The 26,329-nt window shown below is 39.7% G+C and overlaps 1 protein-coding gene and 1 long non-coding RNA gene across 2 annotated transcripts in view; both read right to left on the bottom strand.

Annotated features, from left to right (window-relative positions):
- The window catches only part of LOC126100354 (lachesin-like), a 133,320-nt gene that overhangs the window by 40,158 nt on the left and 66,833 nt on the right, over positions 1–26,329 (bottom strand). Inside the window, exons 3-4 of the mRNA XM_049910965.1 lie at positions 25,020–25,276; positions 10,309–10,572 (exon numbers count right to left, since the gene is read on the bottom strand). Coding sequence (XP_049766922.1) covers positions 10,309–10,572; positions 25,020–25,276 — 521 coding nt within the window. The remainder of the gene's footprint in view (positions 1–10,308; positions 10,573–25,019; positions 25,277–26,329) is intronic.
- Positions 13,372–16,818, bottom strand: LOC126100355 (uncharacterized). The gene is made up of 3 exons (XR_007522154.1): positions 16,702–16,818; positions 15,990–16,073; positions 13,372–13,547 (listed from the first exon to the last, which is right to left on the bottom strand). It is a non-coding gene; the product is annotated as an uncharacterized LOC126100355 (long non-coding RNA).

Genomic DNA, 26,329 nt, shown 5'->3' with positions numbered 1-26,329 from the left:
AATCTTGTGCTAGAAAAGGTACCTGTACAACATTGTAAGAAGTTACAACTAAACCCCAGAGTTTGATATTTACTTCAAAAAATATAAATCTATCTTAAATAAAATAATAAAGGAGGCAAAGGAATGAGACAATGACAAATACATAGAAAATGCTTCAAACAGAACCAAACCAATCTGTCAAGATGTAAAGAAAGAAACCTGTTCTGACAAAAATGGAGTTAACAACATTGTATTAAAGGCTGGCTTGGAAAACATTAATAACCCTGAGGAAGTAGCTAATATGTTTGATAGCTATTTTATAAATGTAACAGAGAAATTACTACAATAGACCTCCAAATAGAAAACACATACAGAAAGAGGGAAAAAAAGTCTCAAGTAAATCAATGTTTCTGTGCCCAACAAATGTAGAAGTAGTCCAGGTTACAATAAAGAGTCTCAAAATGAAACAATCTGCAGGCATAGATGATATACCTGATTTCATTATAAAGAAATGAGGGAACTTGATTACTGAGCCGTTAACTCACCTATGTAACCTATCTTTTGCTACAGGAACTTTTCCTTCATGTCTGAAAATAGCAAAAGTAAAGCCATTGTATAAGAAAGGAAACAAAGATGATATTTCCAACTACAGACCATTGGCACTTCTGTCTGTTTTCTCAAAGATATTAGAAAGGCTCTTCAATAAGAGGATAATGACATTCTGTCAGAATTTCAACATGGATTTAGAGCAAACCCTTTGACTGAATCTGCTGTTCACTCCTTTCTATTAGATGCACTGATAGCATTAGACAACAAAAACCTTACCATGGGCATACTTTTAGATTTGTCAAAGGCATTTGACACCATAAATCATGACAAATTGTTACACAAGCTAGGAAATCTGGACATTAGGGAAACAGCTAATAACTGGCTCAGCTCTTTTCTTAAGAATAGGGAACAATACGTGGAAATAGATCAGGAAAGGGATAATATCATTAGGAAATATAATTCCAAGCTACTGAGATCAGGAAAGGGATAATATCATTAGGAAATATAATTCTAGCTACTGACTGCTAAATATGGTGTGCCACAAGGATCAGTAATGGATCCTGTTCTGTTCTTACTCTATGTAAATGACCTAAATATATGCTATGACAGCAGTACAATATTTGCTGATGATACAAGTGTTCTAATTACAGGAAACTCAGAACAAATTCTTGTAAAAAAACATTAGAGAAGCCACTGACAGGCTGACATGTTACTTTGATAACAATGACTTAATAATAAACACTGGAAAAACTGTAGCTGTGGATATACACACAGCACAAACAAAGAAATTGATATCGCCAATCTGGAGCTGTATGGCAGACAATTACCAAAACAGCCTGTACCAAATTTCTTGGACTTCATCTACAAGACAACTTGAAATGGAGAGCCTTGAAATGTAAAGCACATATTGAGCAAATCAAGAAAAAATTAAGTACTTCTTGTTTCATGTTGTGTACATTAAAAAATTGTACCAGCTACAACACTCTTCAGTGTGTATATTATGTAGTCATACAATCTCACCTCCAGTTTGGGATTATGTTCTGGAGAAGTTCTGGAGATCCCATCAAAAAATTCAAAATTAAAAAAAAAAAGAAAACATTATAAGAATAATGGCAGGGGTAGATAATAGCAAATTATGTTGACCATTGTTTCAAAAAAGGATGATCCTCCCTTTTCCTTGTTTATATATACTTAAAAATATAATGTATTTAACGCAAAACTTACACGCAAAAAGACCACTTATCACTCAAAATCATACAATACACAGCTATGATACAGGACAAAAATTGGATGTACATGTTCAAAGTGCCAACACAAAGTTATTTCAAAATAGTCTTATCTATCCTAGTATCAAACTATACAATGCCTTACCAGATACCACTAAACACATACAAAACATTGGTCACTTCAAATCTAAATAGAAGTTGTACTTGGTTGATCACTGCTTTTACACAGTGAATGAATATCTACAAAAATAAATTTTTCTATGTTAAACCAATGTAGTCTCATACAGAAGAACATTTGTATATTATCCCTCTGTATATAGCATAACAACAGTTATTTAAGTATTTGCCATTAACTGATATATTAACGTGTGTTATTACATATTATGTACAAATGTTGTTTTTTTTTATTTATTTATTTTTTAATCAGTCTTCTGACTGGTTTGATGTGGCCCGCCACGAATTCCTCTTCTGTGCTAACCTCTTCATCTAAGAATAGCACTTGCAACCTATGTCCTCAATTATTTGCTGGATGTATTCTAATCTCTGTCATCCTCTACAGTTTTTGCCCTCTACAGCTCCCCCTAGTACCATGGAAGTCATCTCTCATGTCTTAACAGGTGTCCTATCATCCTGTCCCTTCTCCTTATCAGTGTTTTCCACATGTTCCTTTCTTCTCCAATTCTGCGCAGACCCTCCTCATTCCTTACCTTATCAGTCCACCTAATTTTCAACATTTATCTGTAGTGCCACATCTCAAATGCTTCAATTCTCTTCTGTTCCAGTTTTCCCACAGCCAGTGTTCCACTACCATACAATGCTGTGCTCCAAACGTACATTCGCAGAAATTTTTTCCTCAAATTAAGGCCGATATTTGATATTAGTAGACCTCTCTTGGCCAGGAATGACCTTTTTGCCATTGCTAGTCTGCTTTTGATGTCATCCTTGCTCCTCTCGTCATTTGTTATTGTACTGCCTAGGTAGCAGAATTCCATAACTTTGTCTATTTCATGACCATCAATCTTGATGTTAAGTTTCTTGCTGTTCTCATTTCTACTACTTCTCATTACCTTCATCTTTCTTCGATTTACTCTCAGTCCATACTCTGTACTCATTAGACTGTTCATTCCATTCAGTATATCTTGTAATTCTTCTTTACTTTCACTCAAGACAGCAATGTCATCAGTGAATCATATCATCGATATCCTTTCACCTTGAATTTTAATTCCACTCCTGAACCTTTCATTTCCACCATTGCTTCCTCTATGTACAGATTGAACAGTAGGGGTGAAAGGCTACATCCTTGTCTTATACCCTTTTTAATTTGAGCACTTCATTCTTAGTCATCCACTCTTATTATTCCCATCTCTCCTAATAGCTTTCCCCTATTTTTTCAGAATTTTGAACATCTTGCACCATTTTACATTGTTGAACACTTTTTCTAGATTGACAAATCCTATGAATGTGTCTTGATTTTTCTTTAGTCATGCTTCCGTTATTAACCGCAACGTCAGAATTGCCTCTCTTGTGCCTTTACCTTTCCTAAAGTCAAACTGATGCTGTCATCTAGCGCATACTCAATTTTCTTTTCCATTCTTCTGTGTATTATTCTTGTCAGCAACTTTGATGCATGAGCTGTTAAGATGATTGTGTGATAATTCTCACACTTGTCAGCTCTTGCTGTCTCCAGAATTGTGTGGATGATGCTTTTCCAGAAGTCAGATGGTATGTTGCCAGACTCATACATTCTACACACCAATGTGAATAGCCATTTTGTTGCCACTTCCCCTAATGATTTTAGAAATTCTAATGTAATGTTATCTATCCCTTCTGCCTTATTTGATCTTAAGTCCTCCAAAGCCCTTTTCAATTCTGGTTCTAATACTGGATCCCCTATCTCTTCTCAAATTGACTCCTGTTTCTTTTTCTATCACATCAGACAAATCTTCCCCTCATAGAGGCTTTCAATGTATTCTTTCCATCTTTCTGCTCTCTCCTCTGCATTTAACAGTGGAATTCCCACTGCACTCTTAATGTTATCACTCCTGCTTTTAATGTCACCAAAGGTTGTTCTGACTTTCCTGTACGCTGAGTCTGTCCTTCCAACAATCATTCTTTTTTTATGTCTTCACATTTTTCCTGCAGCCACTTTGTCTTAGCTTCCTGCACTTCCTAGTTATTTCATTCCTCACCGACTTGTATTTCTGTATTCCTGAGTTTCTCGGAACATTTTTGTACTTCCTCTTTCATCAATCAATTGAAGTATTTCTTCTGTTACCCATAGTTTCTTCGCAGTTACCTTCTTTGTACCTATGTTTTCCTTCCCAACTTCTGTGATGGCTCTTTTTAGAGATGTCCATTCCTTTTCACCTGTACTGCCTACTGAGCTGTTCCTTATCGCTGTATCTATAGCCTTAGAGAACTTCAACCATATCTCGTCATTCCTTAGTACTTCTGTATCCCACTTCTTTGCGTATTGATTCTTCCTGACTAATGCATTAAACTTCAGCCTACTCTTCATCACAACTATATTGTGATCTGAGTCTATATCTGCTCCTGGGTACACCTTACAATTCAGCATCTGATGTTAGAATCTCTGTCTGACCATGATGTAATCTAACTGAAATCTTCCAATATCACCTGGCCTTTTCCAAGTATACCTCTTCCTCTTGTGATTCTTAAACAGAGAATTTGCTATTACTTGCTGAAACTTGTTACAGAACTCAATTAGTCTTTCTCCTCTCTCATTCCTTTCCCAAGCCCATATTCTCCTGTAACCTTTTTTTCTACTCCTTCCCCTACAACTACATTCCAGTCTCCCATGACTATTAGATTTTCATCCCCCTTTATGTACTGTATTACCCTTCCAGTATCCTCATACACTTTCTCTCTCTCTTCATCTTCAGCTTACGACGTCGGCATGTATACCTGAACTATCATTGTCGGTGTTGGTTTGCTGTTAATTCTAATAAGAACAACCCTGTCATTGAATGGTTCACAGTAACACACTCTCTACTCTACCTTCCTATTCATAACGAATCCTACTCCTGTTACACCATTTTCTGCTGCTGTTGATATTACCCTATACTCACCTGACCAGAAATCCTTGTCTTCTTTCTGCTTCACTTCACTGACCTCTACTATATCTAGATTGAGCCTTTATGTTTACCTTTTTGGATTTTCTAGTTTCCCTACCACATTCAAGCTTCTGACATTCCATGCCCCGACTTGTAGAACGTTATCCTTTTGTTGATTATTCAGTCTTTTTCTCGTGGTAACCTCTGCCTTGGCAGTCCCCTCCTGGAGATCTGAATGGGGGACTATTCCGGAATCTTTTGCCCATGGAGAGATCATCATGGCACTTCTTCAATTACAGGCCAGATGTCCTGTGGATACACATAATGTGTCTTTATGCAGTGGTTTCCATTGCCTTCTGCATCCTCATGCCATTGATCATTGCTGATTCTTCTGCCTTTAGGGGCAGTTGCCCACCCCTAGGGCAAAAGAGTGCCCTGAACCTCTGTCCACTCCTCCGCCCTCTTTGACAAGGCCATTGGCAAAATGAGGGTGACTTCTTATGCTGGGAGTCTTTGGCCGCCAATGCTGATTATTAATCAAAATTTCAGCGGCAGCAGGATTCGAACCCAGGACCAAAGACATTTTGATTATGAATCAAAGACACTACCCCCCCCCTTTTTTTTTAAATCTCATTTTGTTCATTTCATCTGCTCAGGGCAGACGTCGCAAGACACCCGTTTCAGTTCGTCGTTGATCCATTAACTCAGTTTTTTTTTATTTCAGAGGACAGCTAACCCTCTGACCGAACACGCTGAGCTACCGACCCCTAGACCACAGATATATTATGCATAAAATTCTTAATATTAACATAAAGATACAAATATCTCTTGCACATTGCGCATCTGTAGATGAAAATGGAACAATAAATCAAAGGAACCATTCTGGCATTTGCCAGGAGCAATTTAGGGTAATCACTGTATACCTAAATCTGGATGGCTGGACACAGGTTTGAACTGTCAGCCAAGTCAGAGGTAAGGAATTCCTAGAAGGCGACCAGGGAGTGGTTAGGTTGGATTGGAGGGGGGGGGGGGGGGGGGGGAGATGCTTGAATGGTAGTATGAACTGGATGAGGTAGGGTACAATGTTGGGATTAGGTTGACTTTGGTTGGAGGCCTTGGTGAGAAATAAATGTTTCCATTGCAATGATCAGGAGAAAGAGAGTATGTCTTTGCCAAATCCAACTTGGTTAAATCTGGGTGCAGGGCCGAAGGTGAGGGCTTTGGGTAGAACTGAAACATATGAGGCTGAAGATTTTGGTGGAAAGGCTAACAACAGTGTACCAGGACTGTTTTGGCTCTGGGTTTAGTGGATTGTTGGTTTTGGGGTACCTGGCAAGTTGAAAAGGTCATACAGGAAGGGTCTGAGTGCTATGACGGGTTGAGAAGAATACTGTGGGTAGGACACAGGTTGGATAGTGGTGCCCCAAGGTGCCAGTAGGATGTCAGCAGGTTGGATAATGATGGACGGACTTAATTTCAGATATGTGACATATATATCAGAGATCAAACAGCAGCAAAGGGGGCAGAGGTGGTTCTGGGATGCCTGTGCCATGTGTTTTTGCAGTACCAGGTTTGTGAAGGAATGGCAGAATCTGAAAAGCTGAAGGTCATTGTGAGAGGAGGGGTGGGATCCAGAGAAAGGAATTTTTATGGTTAGGCCATTGAGGGGGGAAGGGGGGGGTTCCATGATTTAGGCAGCATTTAAGGAACAGGATGTGGGAATGAGTTTTATACAGGCAAAGGGATAACTTTATGAAATGGCATAGATATATGTAGCAAGGGTCTATTGTGGCATGGATGGCATTGGAGAAATGGGAAATGATGTGGGAAACAGGCAAATGTAGTCATTAGGTGGTTACGAGGAGAGTTGTGTAACAGAAAAAGAGATATGAAAATACATACAGACACGCAAAAATGCACACAAATACATAAATATATGCAAAAATAGGTGAGTAAAAATATGTACAAACAAATATAAAAAAGAAATGGGAAAAAGACAGAACAGATGAGGTATTGGAATATGCACATGTTGGAATAAGAGGAGAGAGAGAGGTGGGAGGGGGAGGCAGCTGGTTAGGTTGAGGTTCACATCTTTTTGTGGGACTGGTAGGTGTGGAAAATAACATGCAAAAACACCTGAAAATGAGGGAGGAAATGGAATCAATAGGATTAATTTAATCATCAATTAGGAGAATTTGGGACATGAAAAGCTGCACCGACAATCTGCACAGTCACATAACCATGTGCTGTGCACAGACAAGACCACTGATAGAGTGTGGTTCAGATGTGCCATAGTGTGTGTGGTTAGGAAAATGATGAAAGAACACAGGGAAAAAGAGGATGAATGGACAGTAACTAGAGTATACACCAACATCTCCCATGTCCATGGTCTTGCCACTACTGAGCACTAACTCTCCCAATGTTCCTCAAATCCAAACCCACTACCTTATTTCTCATATTTCTTATTAACTCACCTCTAATACACAGCTGCTTCTCATTTGAAGGGAAGGTATATAAACAAATTTGTGGCACAGCCATGGGCACCCACATGTCATCTTCCTATGCCAACCTGTTTATGAGCTACCTAGGAGAAACCTTTCTAGCCTCCCAAAACCCAAACCCTGGTCTGGTTCAGAGTCATTGATGGTATCTCCATGATTTGTACCAGGGCCAAGAAACCCTATCCTCATTCCTTCATAACCTCAGCACCTCCTTTCCCATTGGCTTCACATGGTCCTCCTCAACTCAGAATGCCACCTTCCTGGACATTTACCTCCTCATCTCTGATGGCTCCATCCACATCTCTGTCTACATTAAACCCACCACGCAGCAATAATACCTGCATTTCAGCAGCTGCTGCCCCTTCCACACCAAAAAATCCCTCCCATACAGCCTGGCCAAGTGAAGATGGCAGATCTGTAATGACAAGAAGCCCCTCGCCAGTATGCTGAAGGTCTCACAAAGGCCTTCACAAACAGGTGCTATCCTCCAGGGTTATTCCACCAACAGATTTCTTGTGCCATATCCCCATACATCCCCAATCCTCCCCCAAGAACCACCTACACAAGAGTGTCCCCTTCAGCACCCAGTACCATCACACACTGGAATAACTGAACCACATCCTTCATCAGTGCTCTTGTTATCTATCATCATGCCTTGAAATGAGGTCATCCTACCCAGGATCCTTCCCACCCCTTATAAAGTGGCGTTCCGTCACCCACCCAACCTCCAAAACATCCTAGTCATTTCCTATGCCATTCCCAACACCAGTTCCTTGCCACAGGGGTCCTATCCCTGTGGAAGGCCCAGCTGCAAGACCTGTCCAATCTGCCCACCCAGCACTTCTCACTCTCATCCTGTTACTGGTTTACCCTATCCCCTCAGAGACCGAGCCACGTATGAAATCAAACATGGCATATACCTGCCCTGCTGCAATCGTAGCACAACTATTTATACTGGTATGACTACCAACCAGCTGTCCAACAGGATGAATGGCCATTGCTCACTGCCAAACTGTGGCCAAGAGCAAATTGGACCATCTTGTGACATTATATGCAGCTGAACATAGCATGCCTGATTTTAATGACTTGTTCACAACCAGGGTCATGTGGATCCTCCCCTGCACTCCCAACTTTTCTTAACTACATAGATGCGAATCATCCTTACAACACCTTCTCCACTCTCAAAATCATCCAGGTCTCAACCTACAATAATCTACTCTTCCCAGACCCTCCATCCAACAGTTTCTACCCCCTCTGTCCTATAATCTCCTCCAAAGTCACATCCTTCACCCTCAGTGTGTGCTGCTGTCTACTAACATTCCCACCAGTCTTTCTCCTCTCTGCTCCTCTCCTTCTGCTCCCCGTTATCACCTCACCTCCCTATTCCCCATAGCTTCTCGATGCTGTGCCTGGCAGCCCAGTCCTGCTGCCGTCTAATCCGTGCACACTCTGCAAGACAGTGCTCTTTTCCCCCCACCCATATTCTGCTGTCCCTCCCTCCCTCCTTCTGCTTGTCCCATGTCAGCCTGCTCTTTCATTCAGTGTTGCAGTTGCAATCTGGCCAGAGCAGCTGGAGACAGCAGTCATGTGTGAGTGAGGTGTGCTAGCTTGTATGAATATGAGAAGAGCAAAAGCTCAGTGTGTGATGGATTTTTCATAATGCCTGTCTGCAACACAATGTGTCATCTTTATGGTGAGTAGCAGTCTATCCTTTTCATAATTACTGAATTGGATTTTTATAATGGTAGGGAATTCAGAGGTAATCTGAGAAGCTGAGTTGCCATTTTGAAAGTGATTTCCATGTTATTTGTGATGGTCAAGTGTATCACTAATAGCAGAATCAATGATGTCAGTATTGTGCAGTGACCAACATCTTTGGTGGTAGGGTGTAGTATTTATCAGAAACAATGCATAGTCAGCACTGTCAAAAACAATGCATAGTCAGCACTGAACCTGACAGCAATTTCAAGAGGGGCTGTGATATTATTTTAGTATTGAAGTTGCAGGAACTGTCAAAGGCAGTGGTAGCACACAAATCACTGCCTTATGATGACCTGTCTACATAAAGCCTATCATCTCCCCATGTGTATCCTTTTTTGTCTAATGACAAACTTTGACACTGACTTTTATAGTATAGCCATTGCTAGGCAACTATGCAGCATGAAATGTAAATAGGCAACACTCTTCCACACACATATATGACAATAATTGAGTTAATCAACCCAGTAGGGGAATTATGATCAACATACCCAAACTGACTGTTCCATATATGATAAGCTTCCATAACAGAAGTATTGTAGAAGACAGTATAGGCCATTATAACCTGTTTTTCTATAGAGTCTTCATTTGCAACGAATCTTGATATGTTTCATATCAAGACCAAGTAACAACAGACAAACACATTCCTCAGTATCTATTACCATTCATAGTGATTTTCTGTTCTATAATTTTCTCAGTTTTTATCAAATCATTCATTTCATTATTTAGTAACCCTCTACTTCCTTCTCTTTTCTTCTCTCAATCAGTTGTTCTCATCCTTCAATTGATTATCCAACAGACTCCCAAATATTCTTCTTCTATCTTCTCTTACATATTGGTCCTCTTGTCCTATGTACAGACTTTGTTTCTTACTTCCGACTCTTCTTCCTTTTTGCAAATGATAGTCGGTATACACTTTTTTCAAAGTCACTCGCCATCAATACCATTACTGAATCCTTGTTTTTCCCTCTATACATGGGCTTGTCTTACCTTCTGCCTTACAGTGGGTAATAACACCTGCTTACATGCTGCATTAATTGTAGAGTAATTCAATGACAGAGGAAAGTAAGAGAGAGAGAGAGAGAGAGAGAGAGTTTATTCACAATATTTTCTCGGTTGTTTCAGTTAACATTACTTCCTAAACTGAATTAGTTATTTCTCTACATTTTAAATGCTACTGCTTATGCTATAAAAATTTTTGTTATACTGTTATCTACTTACATATATTTGTTGTTACTTTGTAAGACAGTGCCATTTCTAATCCAGTAAACACTAGGATCTGGTGAACCATCCACAGTACATTCTATGTCAGCATCATACTGGAGAGCTTGTCCTACTCTCTGCCTGGCCACATTAACTATGGGGGCAAATTCAATATTCAGTTCAACACTACGCCTTGCTGCCTTTCCCACTCCATTATCAGCCACACAATAATAAACTCCTCGATCCTCCTTTCTGACTGTGTGTATTTGTAGTATTTTGCTCCTGTAAACATTAACAGGCTATTGATTGGCTCAATGAGTTCTTAAGATATTTGAGTTCACATTCAGTTAAGTGCACTTGAAAATAAATGTTAACTTATTGTAACCAAATGAAATGTTAATATCAGACATAATGATGGAAAACTAATGTGTATGGAAAACTAATGCGTAAAAACCAATGACTGTATTTAGAACTATTTGCTGCTGTTGTTGTTGTCTTCAGTCTGAAGAGTGGTTTGATGCAGTTCTCTGTGCTAATCAGTCTTGCAGAAGCCTCTTCAGCTCTGAATAATTATTGTAGATGACATCCATTTGAACCTGTCTGCTGTATTCATCCTTTGGTCTCCCAGTAGAGTTTTTAACCCCTCCCCCCTACCCTATGCACACACTTCCCTCTAATGCCAAATTGACACTTCATTGATGCCTTAGAACGTGTCCTATCAATGAAACCTCTCTTTTATTCAAGTTGTGCATAAATTTCTGTTCTCTTCAATCTAATGCAGTACCTCCACATTAGTTACCTGATCTTCTCATCTAATCTTTAGCTTCAGCTTCCTACTACAGCACCACATTTCAAAAGCTTCTATTCTCTTCTCCCACTACAACACCACATTTCAAAAGCTCCTATTCTCTTGTCTGAATTGCTTATCACCCCTATTTCAATTCTTTACACACCAGGATATCTTCAGGATAGATTTCCTAACAGTAAAATTGTATTCAATGGTAACAAATTCCTCTTCTTCATAAATGCTTTCCTTGTTATACCCTGTCATCATTTTGTAATCTCTCTATTTTAGCTATCATTAGTTATTTTGTTGCCCATATAGCAAACTCATCTACTGATTTTGGTGTCTCAATTTCTAATCCAATCCCTTCAGCATCACTGGCTTAATTTGATTAATTCCATTACTTTTGTTTTGCTGTTGCTGGTGACCATATTGTAACCTCTTTTCAAGACATTATTCATTCTGTTCAACTGCTCCACCAAGCCCTTTGATGTCTCTGGCAGAGTTGTAATGTCACTGACAAAACACAAATTTTTCATTGCTTCTTGCTTTATTTTAATTTCTTCTCCAAATTTTTCTTTGGTTTGCTGCAGTACTTGCTGAAAGTATCGACTAATTAACATTGGGGATAGGATACAGCTTTATCTCACTCCTTTCTGAACTACTGCTCCCATTCATACCCTTCACTCTTGGTTTCTATGCAAGCTACATACAGCCCTTCACTCCCTGTGTTTTATCTCTGCTACTTTGGTATTTCAGCCAACATTGTCAAAAACTTTTTCTAAGTCTACAATTCTGTAAATGTAGGCTTGTCTTACCTTAACATATCAACTAAGACAAGAATGCATTGCCTGTTCCTATGTTTCTCCGGAAACCAAAGTGATCTCCTCCAAGGTCAGCTTCCACCAGTTTTTCATTCTTCTGTAAATAACTTGCATTGGTGTTTTGCAACCATGGCTTTTTAAATTGATAGTTCTCTCATAGAAGAGGCATTCAAAAAGAAGCCACCCAGAGGCATAATTACAGAAACCAGTATCTGTATGTTAGAAGTATTGACCCTGGCTGTTGAGACACTTGTCCCTCTGTGACACAAGGTGGTGAATGGCTGCCTCATAAAATGCCTGGGGCTGCGATGTTAACCAGTTCCGCACATACAGCTGTACATTGTCGTGCAAGGTGAATCGTTTGCCCCTCAGAGCCTTTTAAGAGGACCAAAAATGGCATAATCACAGGAAGAGAGATCCAGACAGTATGGAGGGTGACCGAGAACCTCCCATTTGAATTTCTGCAAGAGTCCTGTGACTGTGTTGGCAGTATGAGGCTTTGCATTGTCGTGGGTGAGATTGCCCGGTCATTTTGATTTGATCGCTTGGTGAAGGGTGGTCAAGGTTTGCAGGTAACACTGGGCATTCACTATTGCCCCATGCTGCAGGAAGTGAATCAGAAGGGAGCCATCTTGGTCAAAGAACGCTAGTATAACCTGTCCTGCAGTCGTGTGGATGACGATGTCCTGCTGTACGTGCAGAACTGGTTAACATGCAGCCCCGGGAATTTTGTGAGACAGTCATTTGTGTCACAGTGGGACAAGTGCCTCAACAACCATGGTCAATACTTCTAACATACAGGTGCGGGTTTCTGTAATTATGCCTCTGGCTCATTTCTTTTTGAACGCCCCTTATATTTAAGCCTGCCAGTGCTTTCTTCATTTGGAAATGGAGTTAATACATTCATTTTTAAGTCTGAGAGTTTCCACTGCCTCATATATATTGCTCATCCGCTGGAATAGTTTCATTGTGGCTGTCTCTCCCAAGGTTCTCACTAATTCTGAGAGAATGTCATCTACTCCAGGGACATTTTTTGACTTATACCTTTCGGCGCTCTGTCGAATTCTTCTCACAGTATCATCTCATCTGTCTCATCTTCATTTATTTCCTTTCTATAATATTGCTGTCAATTTCATTCCCCTTGTAGAGCCCCTGTATGTATTTTTCCACCCTCCAGCTTTCCTTTCTTTGCTTGCTGGATTGCCATCTGAGCCCTTGGTACTCATCCAGTTGCTTCTCTCTTCTCCAAATGTCAATTTAGTCTTTGTATAGGTGGCATCTATCCTTTCTCTTAGTTACACATTCTTCTATAGCACTGAATTTGACCTCTGGCCACTCCTGCTTTGCCATTTTGCATTTTATACAAATTCCATTTAGAGCTATAGTAATTGTGGAACAGTGATAACAAAAATCACAAATCATCACTGGTCATCGCCTAGAACTTGGAACTAATTAAACCTAACTAACCTAAGGACATCACACACATCCATGCTCGAGGCAGGATTCGAACCTGCGACCGTAGCGGTCGCTCGGCTCCAGACTGTAGTGCCTAGAACCGCACGGCCACTCCAGCCGGCCATTGTTAAGTCTTCAGTAGTTAAGGTTTTCAGTCATTATTGATTTGCATGTTCTCTTCTGTTAATAGTCATCTATAAAAATGCAAACAAGCAAACAAATATTTACTGCCAATGCAGTTCAGACTTTTCAGATTGATTTCAAATGGCTTTGAAAAAGTGATCAAGAATAGAAGGTTCACTAATTTCTGCAGAATTATTTTTAAATTGTGGCACTGGACTTCTCATTCCAAAAATATACACTGTCTGGCAAGAAAAAGTGAAGCACCCAAAAGACATGGTCGAATATCAAGGAAACTTCGTACAAAAATGAAAATGCCATCAGAGCATATGCAAATGACTGGAGTTGAAATTCTCTGTGACAGATGGAATGGCCATCAAAGTGAATTAGTGTTGGTTGTGTTTGGGTTGTTGCCATACCCACTGAGGTTTATAAGGGGCATGAACAGCATCAGATGTTGAGTGATCACTGTGAAGGACATGAGGAAACTGCATACACTTGTAAGACATAATTATCAGTATCTTGTTGAATTTGGAAGGGACCTCATTTTAGGTCTCCATTTGGCTGGCTGGTTGAATCATGTTATTTCTAGATTTGTGAGGTATTTGTACGTGACAGTGGCCTGATGTTATACTGCAAGGGAATGTGAGATCAGGCATAATTAGCATCAAGATTCCAGTAGATTACGTCTGACCACCAAAAGGGAGGATTGCCATATAACGCACCAATCATGCTGCAGCTCTTTCACATCTGTGCAACTGCCAGTATAGAAGTACTGGAGCTCCAGCAATGTTCTCTGTCATCCCACACCACTGGTCAGAGATTAGTAACAACCAGAGCAAGGAATTACTATCCCACGCGTAGGCCGCTGTCAACACCACAACACAAACAGCTGCATTCCAGATGGTTCCATGACCAGGAAGGATGGCCTGCTGATGAATGGTATGTATTGTGTTCAATGAAGAATTATGGTTCTGAACTATCCTGGATGACAAATGTCAGCAAGTTTGGGGACAACCTGGGGAGAGAGGTCTCATTCATCCAATGGTTTGTAGAGGCAGAGCAGTGTTACTTCTGGTGTCACGGCATTGGGACTCATCAAGTATGACTAAAGGTCATGACTGAGGGAACCCTGATGGCACATTGTTACATCACAGATATCCTGCATCCCCATATGTTACCTCACAAGCAATAGTATAGTGGTGGCAATTTTCAACAGGACAGTGCTCGTCCACACACATGGCACATGTCTATATGAACTGTCTGTATGATATTGAGGCACTTCAGTGGCCAGCAAGATGCCCAGACCTGTCCCCAATAGAATATGTGTGGGGCTAGTTTCAATGTCAACTCCACATCTGTGCCAGTGTCCAGGATATCGAGGACCATTTACAGCAGTTGAGGACTAACTTGCCTCAAGAGAGGATACAACAGCTTTATGATGCCCTTTCCAACCAAATCGTTGCAACAATCCATGTCAGATGGGCTACAGGGGCATACTGATAAGCAGACTCATACTGCCAAGTTCTTTGAAAATTTGACTTGATTTTGTAATCACTGAAATAACTTTACATACTTTCTCTGTCTATGAAGTTCTTTTCATTTGCTCCTCCTCTTAAGGGTGTTTTGCTATTTTTCGTCAGACACTTATGGGATTAAATAATTTAACGAATGTAGTTTGGGAAAAATTTCTGACTGTATGGTGTTCCCCATGGCCCAATCTTAGGTACATTATTGTTACTCATATATCTAAATGATCTTGCATCTAATATACAACAAGTAGAAGTAGTTCTTTTTGCAGATGACACTAGTACTGTAATCAATCCTTGTGTACATACAGAAATGGAAGAAACAGTAAGCAAAGTTCTTGAAAGTATTATTGTCTGGTTTTCTGCAAATGGTGTCACCCTCAATTTTAAAAAGGCACAACATATTCAGTTCTGTACATTTTGGTATACCACACCAATGATAAGTGTAAACATGGTGAGGAAATAACAAACAGGATTGAAACTTCAAAATTCTTAGGTGTCCATGTTGATGAGAATTTAAACTGGAAAAACTATATTTTTGAACTCATAAAAAACTTCGTTCAGTGACATTTGGACTTAGAATCATTGCAAATCTTAGAGAGACACATATTATTAAGTTGATTATTCTGAATGTTTTCATTCAGTAATTTCATGTGGCTGCATATTTTTAATAATGCCATGTGGAATAATGTTCTGGGATAACTTACCTTTAAGAAAGAAAGTCTTCTGTAAGAATAATGTGTTGTGCTCATCCAAAATTGTCTTGTAGACACCTGTTTAAGTAGTTGGGCATTTTGACTATAGCTTCAAAGAATAGTTATTCTCTCATGAAGCTTGTTGTAAATAATCCACTACAGTTTAAAAGGAACCATTATATACACACTTACAATGCCAGAGGGAAAAACCACATCCATTACACTACATTAAGATTGTCTTTAGCACAAAACAGGGTCCACAATTCTGCATGTAAAATTTTTGATTACTTACCCAGTGATGTAAAATGTTTGGCAGGCAGCAATGTAAAATTTGAAAACAAACTAAAAATGTTTCTTCCTGACAGATTCTTCTATTCTGTAAACAAATTTGTATTATTGTGATGTGTAATAGCTTGGATCTCCTTCTATTCCATAGAAGAAATTCTATTATTTTAATGTGTAAAAGGTGGTGGGTAGGAATTACTAACTGACAACTGTACATTAAAAAAAAGCTTGAGAACTCCTCCTATTCCATAGAAGAATTTCTATTATTTAATGTGTAAGAGGTGGTGGGCAGGAATTACTAACCCATACCTGTACATTAAAAAAAGGAGTGATATTTACACTTTATTTATTTAGTCCTTCAAATCCTACATGTATAGAATATATACAAGGATATTGGACATGGTTAGGTCTTTACAAGATAAAATACAATTTGTATTGCTTTCCTAAGGACTAGATATTGAAGTAATTTAGCAAAGAATCATAAATACAACAAACATTAGAGGCAACATACAAAGTAGAATATTTATAATGCATATTTATTTTTGTTGTTTGGTTTCTAGGTACTCTGTCAGACTTTAAAAGCAATGGTCAATTAAATATGCCTTTAGTTCAGCCTTAAAACTACTGAGTTTACTTACTGATTTAATATGGTTAGGCAGATTATTGTAAATCTTTATCCCAGTATGTAGTGTGCCTTTTTGGCACAATGATGTTCTCACCTGTTTTATATGAAGGTCAGATTTTTGCCTTGTATTGTATGCATGTATATCTTCATTTTTTGACAAGATATCTGGGTGTCTATCAATATATTGTTTGATGAAAACTGATGTATCATACACTCCTGGAAATTGAAATAAGAACACCGTGAATTCATTGTCCCAGGAAGGGGAAACTTTATTGACACATTCCTGGGGTCAGATACATCACATGATCACACTGACAGAACCACAGGCACATAGACACAGGCAACAGAGCATGCACAACGTCGGCACTAGTACAGTGTATATCCACCTTTCGCAGCAATGCAGGCTGCTATTCTCCCATGGAGATGATCGTAGAGATGCTGGATGTAGTCCTGTGGAACGGCTTGCCATGCCATTTCCACCTGGCGCCTCAGTTGGACCAGTGTTCGTGCTGGACGTGCAGACCGCGTGAGATGACGCTTCATCCAGTCGCAAACATGCTCAATGGGGGACAGATCCGGAGATCTTGCTGGCCAGGGTAGTTGACTTACACCTTCTAGAGAACGTTGGGTGGCACGGGATACATGCGGACGTGCATTGTCCTGTTGGAACAGCAAGTTCCCTTGCCGGTCTAGGAATGGTAGAACGATGGGTTCGATGACGGTTTGGATGTACCGTGCACTATTCAGTGTCCCCTCGACGATCACCAGTGGTGTACGGCCAGTGTAGGAGATCGCTCCCCACACCATGATGCCGGGTGTTGGCACTGTGTGCCTCGGTCGTATGCAGTCCTGATTGTGGCGCTCACCTGCACGGCGCCAAACACGCATATGACCATCATTGGCACCAAGGCAGAAGCGACTCTCATCGCTGAAGACGACACGTCTCCATTCGTCCCTCCATTCACGCCTGTCGCAACACCACTGGAGGCGGGCTGCACGATGTTGGGGCGTGAGCGGAAGACGGCCTAACGGTGTGCGGGACCATAGCCCAGCTTCATGGAGACGGTTGCGAATGGTCCTCGCCGATACCCCAGGAGCAACAGTGTCCCTAATTTGCTGGGAAGTGGCGGTGCAGTCCCCTACGGCACTGCGTAGGATCCTACGGTCTTGGCGTGCATCCGTGCGTCGCTGCGGTCCGGTCCCAGGTCGACGGGCACGTGCACCTTCCGCCGACCACTGGCGACAACATCGATGTACTGTGGAGACCTCATGCCCCACGTGTTGAGCAATTCGGCGGTACGTCCACCCGGCCTCCCGCATGCCCACTATACGCCCTCGCTCAAAGTCCGTCAACTGCACATACGGTTCACGTCCACGCTGTCGCGGCATGCTACCAATGTTAAAGACTGCGATGGAGCTCCGTATGCCACGGCAAACTGGCTGACACTGACGGCGGCGGTGCACAAATGCTGCGCAGCTAGCGCCATTCGACGGCCAACACCGCGGTTCCTGGTGTGTCCGCTGTGCCGTGCGTGTGATCATTGCTTGTACAGCCCTCTCGCAGTGTCCGGAGCAAGTATGGTGGGTCTGACACACCGGTGTCAATGTGTTCTTTTTTCCATTTCCAGGAGTGTAGATAAAAATGCAAGGAAGAGGAAGAACTGACAGTTTTTTGATTATGGGTCTGCATGATTTCGTGTCGTTCAGCCCTTCAATAATTCTTAATATTCTCTTTTGCATCCTGAAAAGTTTATTTGTTGTTGCATTGTCCCAGAAGATTATGCCATATTTAATTACAGAATGCACATAGGAGTAGAATACATTTAACAGACTGGCTTTGCAGCAACAAATTTTTAAGATCCTTATCATGTAGCAGGTTTTGATTAGTTTTTTTTGCAACTATTCAATGTGTACCTCCTATTTTGTGTTGTTCTGGAGCCACAGTCCCAGAAATTTTGTGCTGTCAGCACTTTCAAGAACTCTGTCCCTAAGTTCTATTTGTATGTTTGGGTGGGGTCTTCCTTTTAGATTATCAAAGTTCAGTGCTACTGTCTTTTCTTTGTTCATAATTAGCTTGTTATAGCTGAACCACTGTTCTACACTGTTCATTGTTTGGATAGCGTCTTTTAGTTTTTCTTCTGTGTTAAACTAATAAGGAAGCTTGTATCATTGGCAAATTGGAGGGTAGTTTGGCACTACTTGTTGTACATAAGATCATTGACATAGAGGAGAAACAGGATGGGTCCTAATACTGATCCTTGAGGAACACCATATTTCACATTTTCACTTCCTGAATAGTAGTAGCTGATTTTGTTATGGTCAGTATATTGCACTTCAACCACCTGTTTGCAACCACATAAGTATGTCCTGAGCCACTCATTGGATATACCTCTAATTCCTAACTGGTCAAGCTTCTGCAGTAGGGCATTATGGTTAATGACATCAAAAGCTTTGGATAAATCAAGACATATGCTGGTCACAAACTCACTTGCATCCAGTTTAGTATATATTTCATTAAGAAATTCAAATATTGCACTTTCAGTTGAATAGCCTTTCCTGAAGCCATGCTGTGAGGGAGAGAGAATTTTATTTTTATTTAGGAAATCAGACAATCTCTTATAAAAAAAATTTCTAACATTTTTGAAAGTACAGGCAGTAGGGCTATTGGTCTATAATTTGAAACACATTCTGGATTTCCTTTTTTGAGCAGTGGTTTGAGTTTTCCAGAAGGTTCCTGATGCCAGTGAGCTGTTGCACAAGTGTTTAAATGGTTCGGCTAAGGCAAGACAGCATTTTTTAATAATTGCATCTGGTATTCCATCAATTCCACATGAGTACCTTGTTTTCAAGGTTTTTATAACTCATAAAATTTCTGAAGTATTTGTGGATGACAGGAACAATGATGTAGACACATTTCTCACACTGTTGGATGATGGAGGTGATATTTTGTTGTGTTCTTCCAGTCCACTCACCAACCGTTCACTTACATTTGCAAAATATTTGTTGAAGGTCCCTGCAATTTTTGTTGGGCAAGAAATCATTTGTCCATCATAACATAAATTTATATTTTTATATTGTTTAGTTTCACTTGTTGTTTGATTTTTTATAACTTCTCATATAGCTTTAGATTTTTTTCCAATATATTTGTAATTTGCCATTGTTTTATCTTTCCTTACAACTGTTTTGAGGATCCTCTTGTAATTCTTCAGGTACAAATGAAATTCGTGAGGCATGTGCTGTGTCTTTGCTATATTGTGTAATCTTCTTTTCTCTGCACAAGAGATTCTAATACCTGTTGTAATCCATTTGTTCTTTTTGAAGTTAGGTTGATTTTTTTTTTTTTTTTTTTTTTTTTTTTTTTTTTTTTTTTTTTTTTTTATGGAAATGCAGCTTCAAAGTATGACATGAAGATTTCCATGAATTTCTCAAACTTTTTGTTAGTATTTTCACAAGTATACACTTCATACCAGGTTTCTTCACTTAGTCTCTGTATAAAAACTTAATTAATTTGTAATGTGAATTTAAAATGGCTCATTCCACATCATTATCATTTATCATCCAAAATGTTCCAAGGAAAATCATACTAACTAACTTAAAGAAAACTTTAAAGGAACCCAATGGATATCTTCAGTATTTTTCCCAGATAATTTAAATTTATCATAATCTATCATAGGTTCTTTAAAAAAAAAGCTGAGAAATGGGAGTAAACTATATTTCTATGAGAGGCAGTCATAAAGGCAGCCATAATGTTTTAATTATCACCTTAAAAAATCACAAAATCAAGCAATGGAAAGTCCAGGTTGGAATATTGACAATATTACAAAAAGGATAGATAGCTACTCACCATAAAAATGACATGTTCAGTTGCAGATAGATACAATGAATTAACTGATGAAATTGTCAATACTGTCTTTCAGAAAATTACTAAGTGGTTCCTTGTAATCGGACTCTCACTGAATTTTGATAAGACACAGTACATACAGTTCCGTACAGCGAATGGTATGACACCATTAATAAATATAGACCTTAATCAGAAGCATATAGCTAAGGTAGAATATTCCAAATTTTTAGGTGTGTCCACTGATGAGAGATTAAATTCAAAGAAACACATTGATGATCTGCTGAAACGTTTGAGTTCAGCTACTTATGCAATAAGGGTCATTGCAAATTTTGGTGATAAACATCTTAGTAAATTAGCTTACTACGCCTATTTTCACTCGTTGCTTTCATATGGCATCATATTTTGGGGTAATTCATCACTGAGGAATAAAGTATTTATTGCACAAAAGCGTGTAATCAGAATAATAGCTGGAGTCCACCCAAGATAATCCTGCAGACATTTATTTAAGGATCTAGGGATATTCACAGTAACTTCTCAGTATATATACTCTCTTATGAAATTTGTTATTAACAACCAAACCCAATTCAAAAGTAATAGCAGTGTGCATGACTACAATACTAGGAGAAAGGATGATCTTCACTATTCAAGATTAAATCTAACTTTGGCGCAGAAAGGGGTGAATTATACTGGCACTAAAGTCTTTGGTCACTTACCAAATAGTATGAAAAGTCTGACAGATAACCAACAAGTATTTAAGAAGAAATTAAAAGAATTTCTGAATGACAACTCCTTCTACTCTGTAGAGGAATTTTCAGATATAAATAAAAAAAAATTTAAAAAAATAAAAAATAAAAAATAAAATAAAAATAAAAAACACAAAAAAATGAAAAACTTGTTATATTAACTTAAGCATGTTGTTAAATCAACTTAATTATGTCATGTATTGGAAAATTTGACTCGTTCCACATCATTACGAAATATCGTATTCATGATCCATGGAACTAGTATTAATCTAATCTAATCTAATCTAATCTGTTACACATTTGAGCTTTTGGCCAGACTTTTTCAGAAAGAAAAATACATGTATATTCACACAAGCAAGCACAGATCTCACACACATGACCACAATCTCCAGCTGCTCTGCTCTCCTCTTTCAAGTCATCATCATCATCATCATCATCATCATCATCATCATTTAAGACTGATTATGCCTTTCAGCATTCAGTCTGGAGCATAGCCACCCTTATACAGTTCCTCCATGATCCCCTATTCAGTGCTAACATTGGTGCCTCTTCTGATGTTAAACCTATTACTTCAAAATCATTCTTAACCGAATCCAGTACCTTCTCCTCGGTCTGCCCCGACTCCTCCTACACTCTACTGCTGAATCCATGAGTCTCTTGGATAACCTTGCTTCTCCCATGCGTGTAACATGACCCCACCATCTAAGCCTGTTCGCCCTGACTGCTACATCTATAGAGTTCATTCCCAGTTTTTCTTTGATTTCCTCATTGTACACACCCTCCTGCCATTGTTCCCATCTACTAGTACCTGCAATCATCCTAGCTACTTTCATATCCATAACCTCATCCTTGTTGATAAGGTAACCTGAATCCACCCAGCTTTCGCTCCCATACAACAAAGTTGGTCGGAAGATTGAACGGTGCACAGATAACTTAGTCTTGGTACTGACTTCCTTCTTGCAGAAGAGAGTAGATCGTAGCTGAGCACTCACTGCATTAGCTTTGCTACACCTCGCTTCCAGTTCTTTCACTATGTTGCCATCCTGTGAGAATATGCATCCTAAGTACTTGAAACCGTCCACCTGTTCTAACTTTGTTCCTCCTATTTGGCACTCAATCCGTTTATATTTCTTTCCCACTGACATTACTTTCCTTTTGGAGATGCTAATCTTCATACCATAGTCCTTACATTTCTGATCTAGCTCTGAAATATTACTTTGCAAACTTTCAATCAAATCTGCCATCACAACTAAGTCATCCGCATATGCAAGACTGCTTATTTTGTGTTCACATATCTTAATCTCACCCAGCCAGTCTATTGTTTTCAACATATGATCCATAAATAATATGAACAACAGTGGAGACAGGTTGCAGCCTTGTCTTACCCCTGAAACTACTCTGAACCATGAACCCAATTTACCATCAACTCTAACTGCTGCCTGACTATCCATGTAATTGCTTGCAAAAGTTTGCCTCCTATTCCATAATCTTGTAGAACAGACAATAACTTCCTCCTAGGAACCCGGTCATATGCCTTTTCTAGATCTACAAAGTATATATACAATTCCCTGTTCCACTCATAACACTTCATTATTTACCGTAAGCTAAAGATCTGGTCCTGACAACCTCTAAGAGGCCTAAACCCACACTGATTTTCATCCAATTTGTCCCCAACTAATACTCGCACTTTCCTTTCAACAATACCTGAGAAGATTTTACCCACAACACTGATTAAAGAAATACCTCTGTAGTTGTTACAATCTTTTCTGTTTCCATGTTTAAAGATTGGTGTGATTACTGCTTTTGTCCAGTCTGATGGAACCTGTCCCGACTCCCAGGCCATTTCAATTATCCTGTGTAGCCACTTAAGACTCATGACATTCCACTGTATTTGATGAGTTCCAACTTAATTTCATCCACCCCCATTTTTTCCACTTCCTCAAATGTGATCCTATTTCCATCATCATTCCTATCCCATTCTACCTCGAAATCTGAAACATTACTGATCGCATTTTCACCTACATTGAGCAACACTTCAAAATATTCCCTCCATCTGCCCAAGGCATCCACAGGATTCACCAGCAGTTTTCCTGACCTGTCCAAAATACTTGTCATTTCCTTCTTACCTCCCTTTCGAAGACTGCTAATTACACTCCAGAATGGTTTTCCAGCAGCTTGACCCATAGTCTCCAACCTGTTTCCAAAGTCTACCCACGATTTCTTCTTGGATGCTGCAATTATCTGTTTGGCTTTGTTTCTTTCTTCAACATAACTTTCTCTGTCTACCCGGGTTCTGGTATGTAGCCATTTTTGATACGCCTTCTTTTTCCTTTTACAGGCTGCCTTGACTGTATCATTCCACCAAGCTGTTTGCTTCATCCATTTTTACACACTACTGTTCCAAGACATTCTTTAGCCACTTCTAGTACTGTGTCCCTGTACCTTGTCCATTCCTTTTCCAATGACTGTAATTGACTACATTCAACTAACTGGTACCTTTCTGAGATCGCTGTTATGTACTTGTGCCTGGTTTCCTTATCCTGAAGTTTCTCCACTCTTATCCTCCTACATATGGACCTGACCTCCTGCACTTTCGGCCTCACAATCCCAACTTCACTGCAGATTAAATAATGATCAGTGTCATCAAAGAATCCCCTGAATACACGTGTGTCCCTCACAGCCTTCCTGAATTCCTGATCTGTTATTATATAGTCAATGACAGATCTGGTTCCCCTGCCTTCCCAAGTATACCGGTGAATGTTCTTATGTTTAAAAAGGAGTTTGTGATTACTAAGCCCATACTGGCACAGAAATCCAAGAGTTGTTTCCCGTTCCTTTTGGCCTCCATATCCTCTCCAAATTTACCCATAACCTTTTCATACCCTTCTGTTCGATTTCCTATCCTGGCGTTAAAATCACCCATGAGCAGAACACTGTCCTTGTCCTTTACTCTAACAACTACATCACTGAGTGCCTCATAAAAACTATCCATCTTATCTCGATCTGTCCCTTCACAATGCGAATATACTGACACAATCCTAATTTTCTTGCTAGACACTGTCAAATCTATCCACATCAGTCGTTTGTTTACATATCTTATTGCAAGTACGCTGGGTTCCATTTCTTTCCTGATGTAAAGCCCTACACCCCATTGTGCTATTCCTGCTTTGACTCCTGACAGGTAGACCTTGTATTCTCCCACTTCCTCTTCTTTCTCACCCCTTACCTGAATGTCACTAACAGCTAAAACGTCCAGCCCCATCTTACTTGCAGCCTCTGCCAGCTCTACCTTCTTCCCAGAGTAGCCCCCATTGATATTAATAGCTCCCCATCTCATTACCATTTGTTTGCCAAGTCGTATCTTAGAAGTCCCTGGTTTGTCAGTTAGAGGTGGGACTCCGTCACCTCCAAAGGTCCGAGGCATTTTGCTCTGATTGTTGCCAGCATCATATTTAAAGTACCAGGGAAGCAGGTTGCTAGCCTTACTTGCCCCAAGTCCCATTGGGTTTTACCCCTAACGGCTCAGGGACTAACCGGTGGATTTGGTAGTCTTTGCCGTATGAGCACAAAGGTGACCACGACTCAGAATATGTCTGAGATGCCCAGCCTTATTCCAAAGTAACTGGTATCCCGACTGTCAGGACCACTTACTTGGCCCCTCATATGTTGCCCGTGGTTCATGAACTAGGACATGACTACAGGAACCCACACCATGAACCACCCTCTTTCAAGTGACACAGAAAAATTTTCATCAGACGGGCATTTTTTTATTGTTACTATTATTCTCCCATAATCTAATCCAAGTTACTCAATAGCAATTACAATTACCTGTAAATTGTAGCACCTGATGGAAGAGGTATGTTGTTCTCTCGGCGCCAAGAAACTTGCGGCGGAGGATAGCCAGTGGCAAAACATTCCAGTGTGACTGAATGACCTTCCCTTAAGGTCAGTGTGCTTGTTGAATTGTTTAAGATCACAGGTGGTTTGCGTATTTGTAGTTTCACTTCCCTGGTAATTCTTTGATTTGGACTAATTACCACTTGGCACTGATAATGTCCTTCATCTGTATCATGAATATCCCTTATCTAAAATTACCAGGATAACATTAAAAGCATTACCAGTTTGCATAAACAAAGAGCAAAAACATATTAATAATTTAGATGCATTCATTCAACCAGAATATTCCATAGATCCCATTATTCAGTATTTCCAGTTACTATGAGGATCAGCCAGAAATTAAGTTTCTTTATTTTTTTTTATAACAAAAAAATAGTTACTTGAAAAAAATTATTAGCAACAGCTACACCAATATTTGAGCTATTTTTTGGTATAATTACCACCAGAGATGAGATGCTCATCACATCATGGGGTCAGCTCCTGTATTTCTGTGTTGAAGTAGGCTGCCATCAGGGAAGAGAACCAGTGTTTGAAAGTCATCTTCAGCTTGCCATCATTGTGAAAACACTGACCAGAGGACTGGAATTTCTTGAGGTGTATGTGAAAATATTGACCAGAGGTCTGGAATTTCTTGAGTTTTAAGAAAAGATGGAAATCACTGGAAGCTAGATCTGGACTGTATGATGGATGACCAGCATACAAGGTTATCATTGATAATGGGCAGTTGCCTCCCCCCGCTTCCCCCTCCCAGACCTCTTCAATGTGGATACTTTGATGACTTTTGGAAAATTGTCTACATTAGTGATGCACCATCTGTTTGCTCATTGCCTCCAGTCTATACACTTGACAGTTAACAATGCATTTTGATTGGCATTATGTTTTGTGTGTTAAGGAACTTCACCTCAGACCAAATCTCACAGTTGGTGCTATAAAGAATAAGAGTCGTTATTTTCAGCCACTGCTGCTGGACTACTGACAATGGGTGAAACTTGTGCAGCCATCATGTTACTGTTCTGTCACATCTCTGTTACGTATGCACTATATATCCAGCTAAATAACTTGATTTTTTAAAAAATAATGGGGAAACTTATTTCTGGATGACCCTTCTAGAAATTAATTTTGTTTCCTCATGATAAATGTTACACATTACAGGGCTAGACTAAAAGATCAATCAGGTTCCAAAGCATATTTGTTTGCAAGAACACAATGTGCAAAGCAGGGTGATTATGAAAAAATAGGTG

Source organism: Schistocerca cancellata, chromosome 9, assembly GCF_023864275.1.
Source record: "Schistocerca cancellata isolate TAMUIC-IGC-003103 chromosome 9, iqSchCanc2.1, whole genome shotgun sequence".
NCBI classification, from domain to species: domain Eukaryota; kingdom Metazoa; phylum Arthropoda; class Insecta; order Orthoptera; family Acrididae; genus Schistocerca; species Schistocerca cancellata.
The sequence above is the reverse complement of the archived record's forward strand: the minus strand, read 5'-3'. Positions and strand labels throughout refer to the sequence as shown.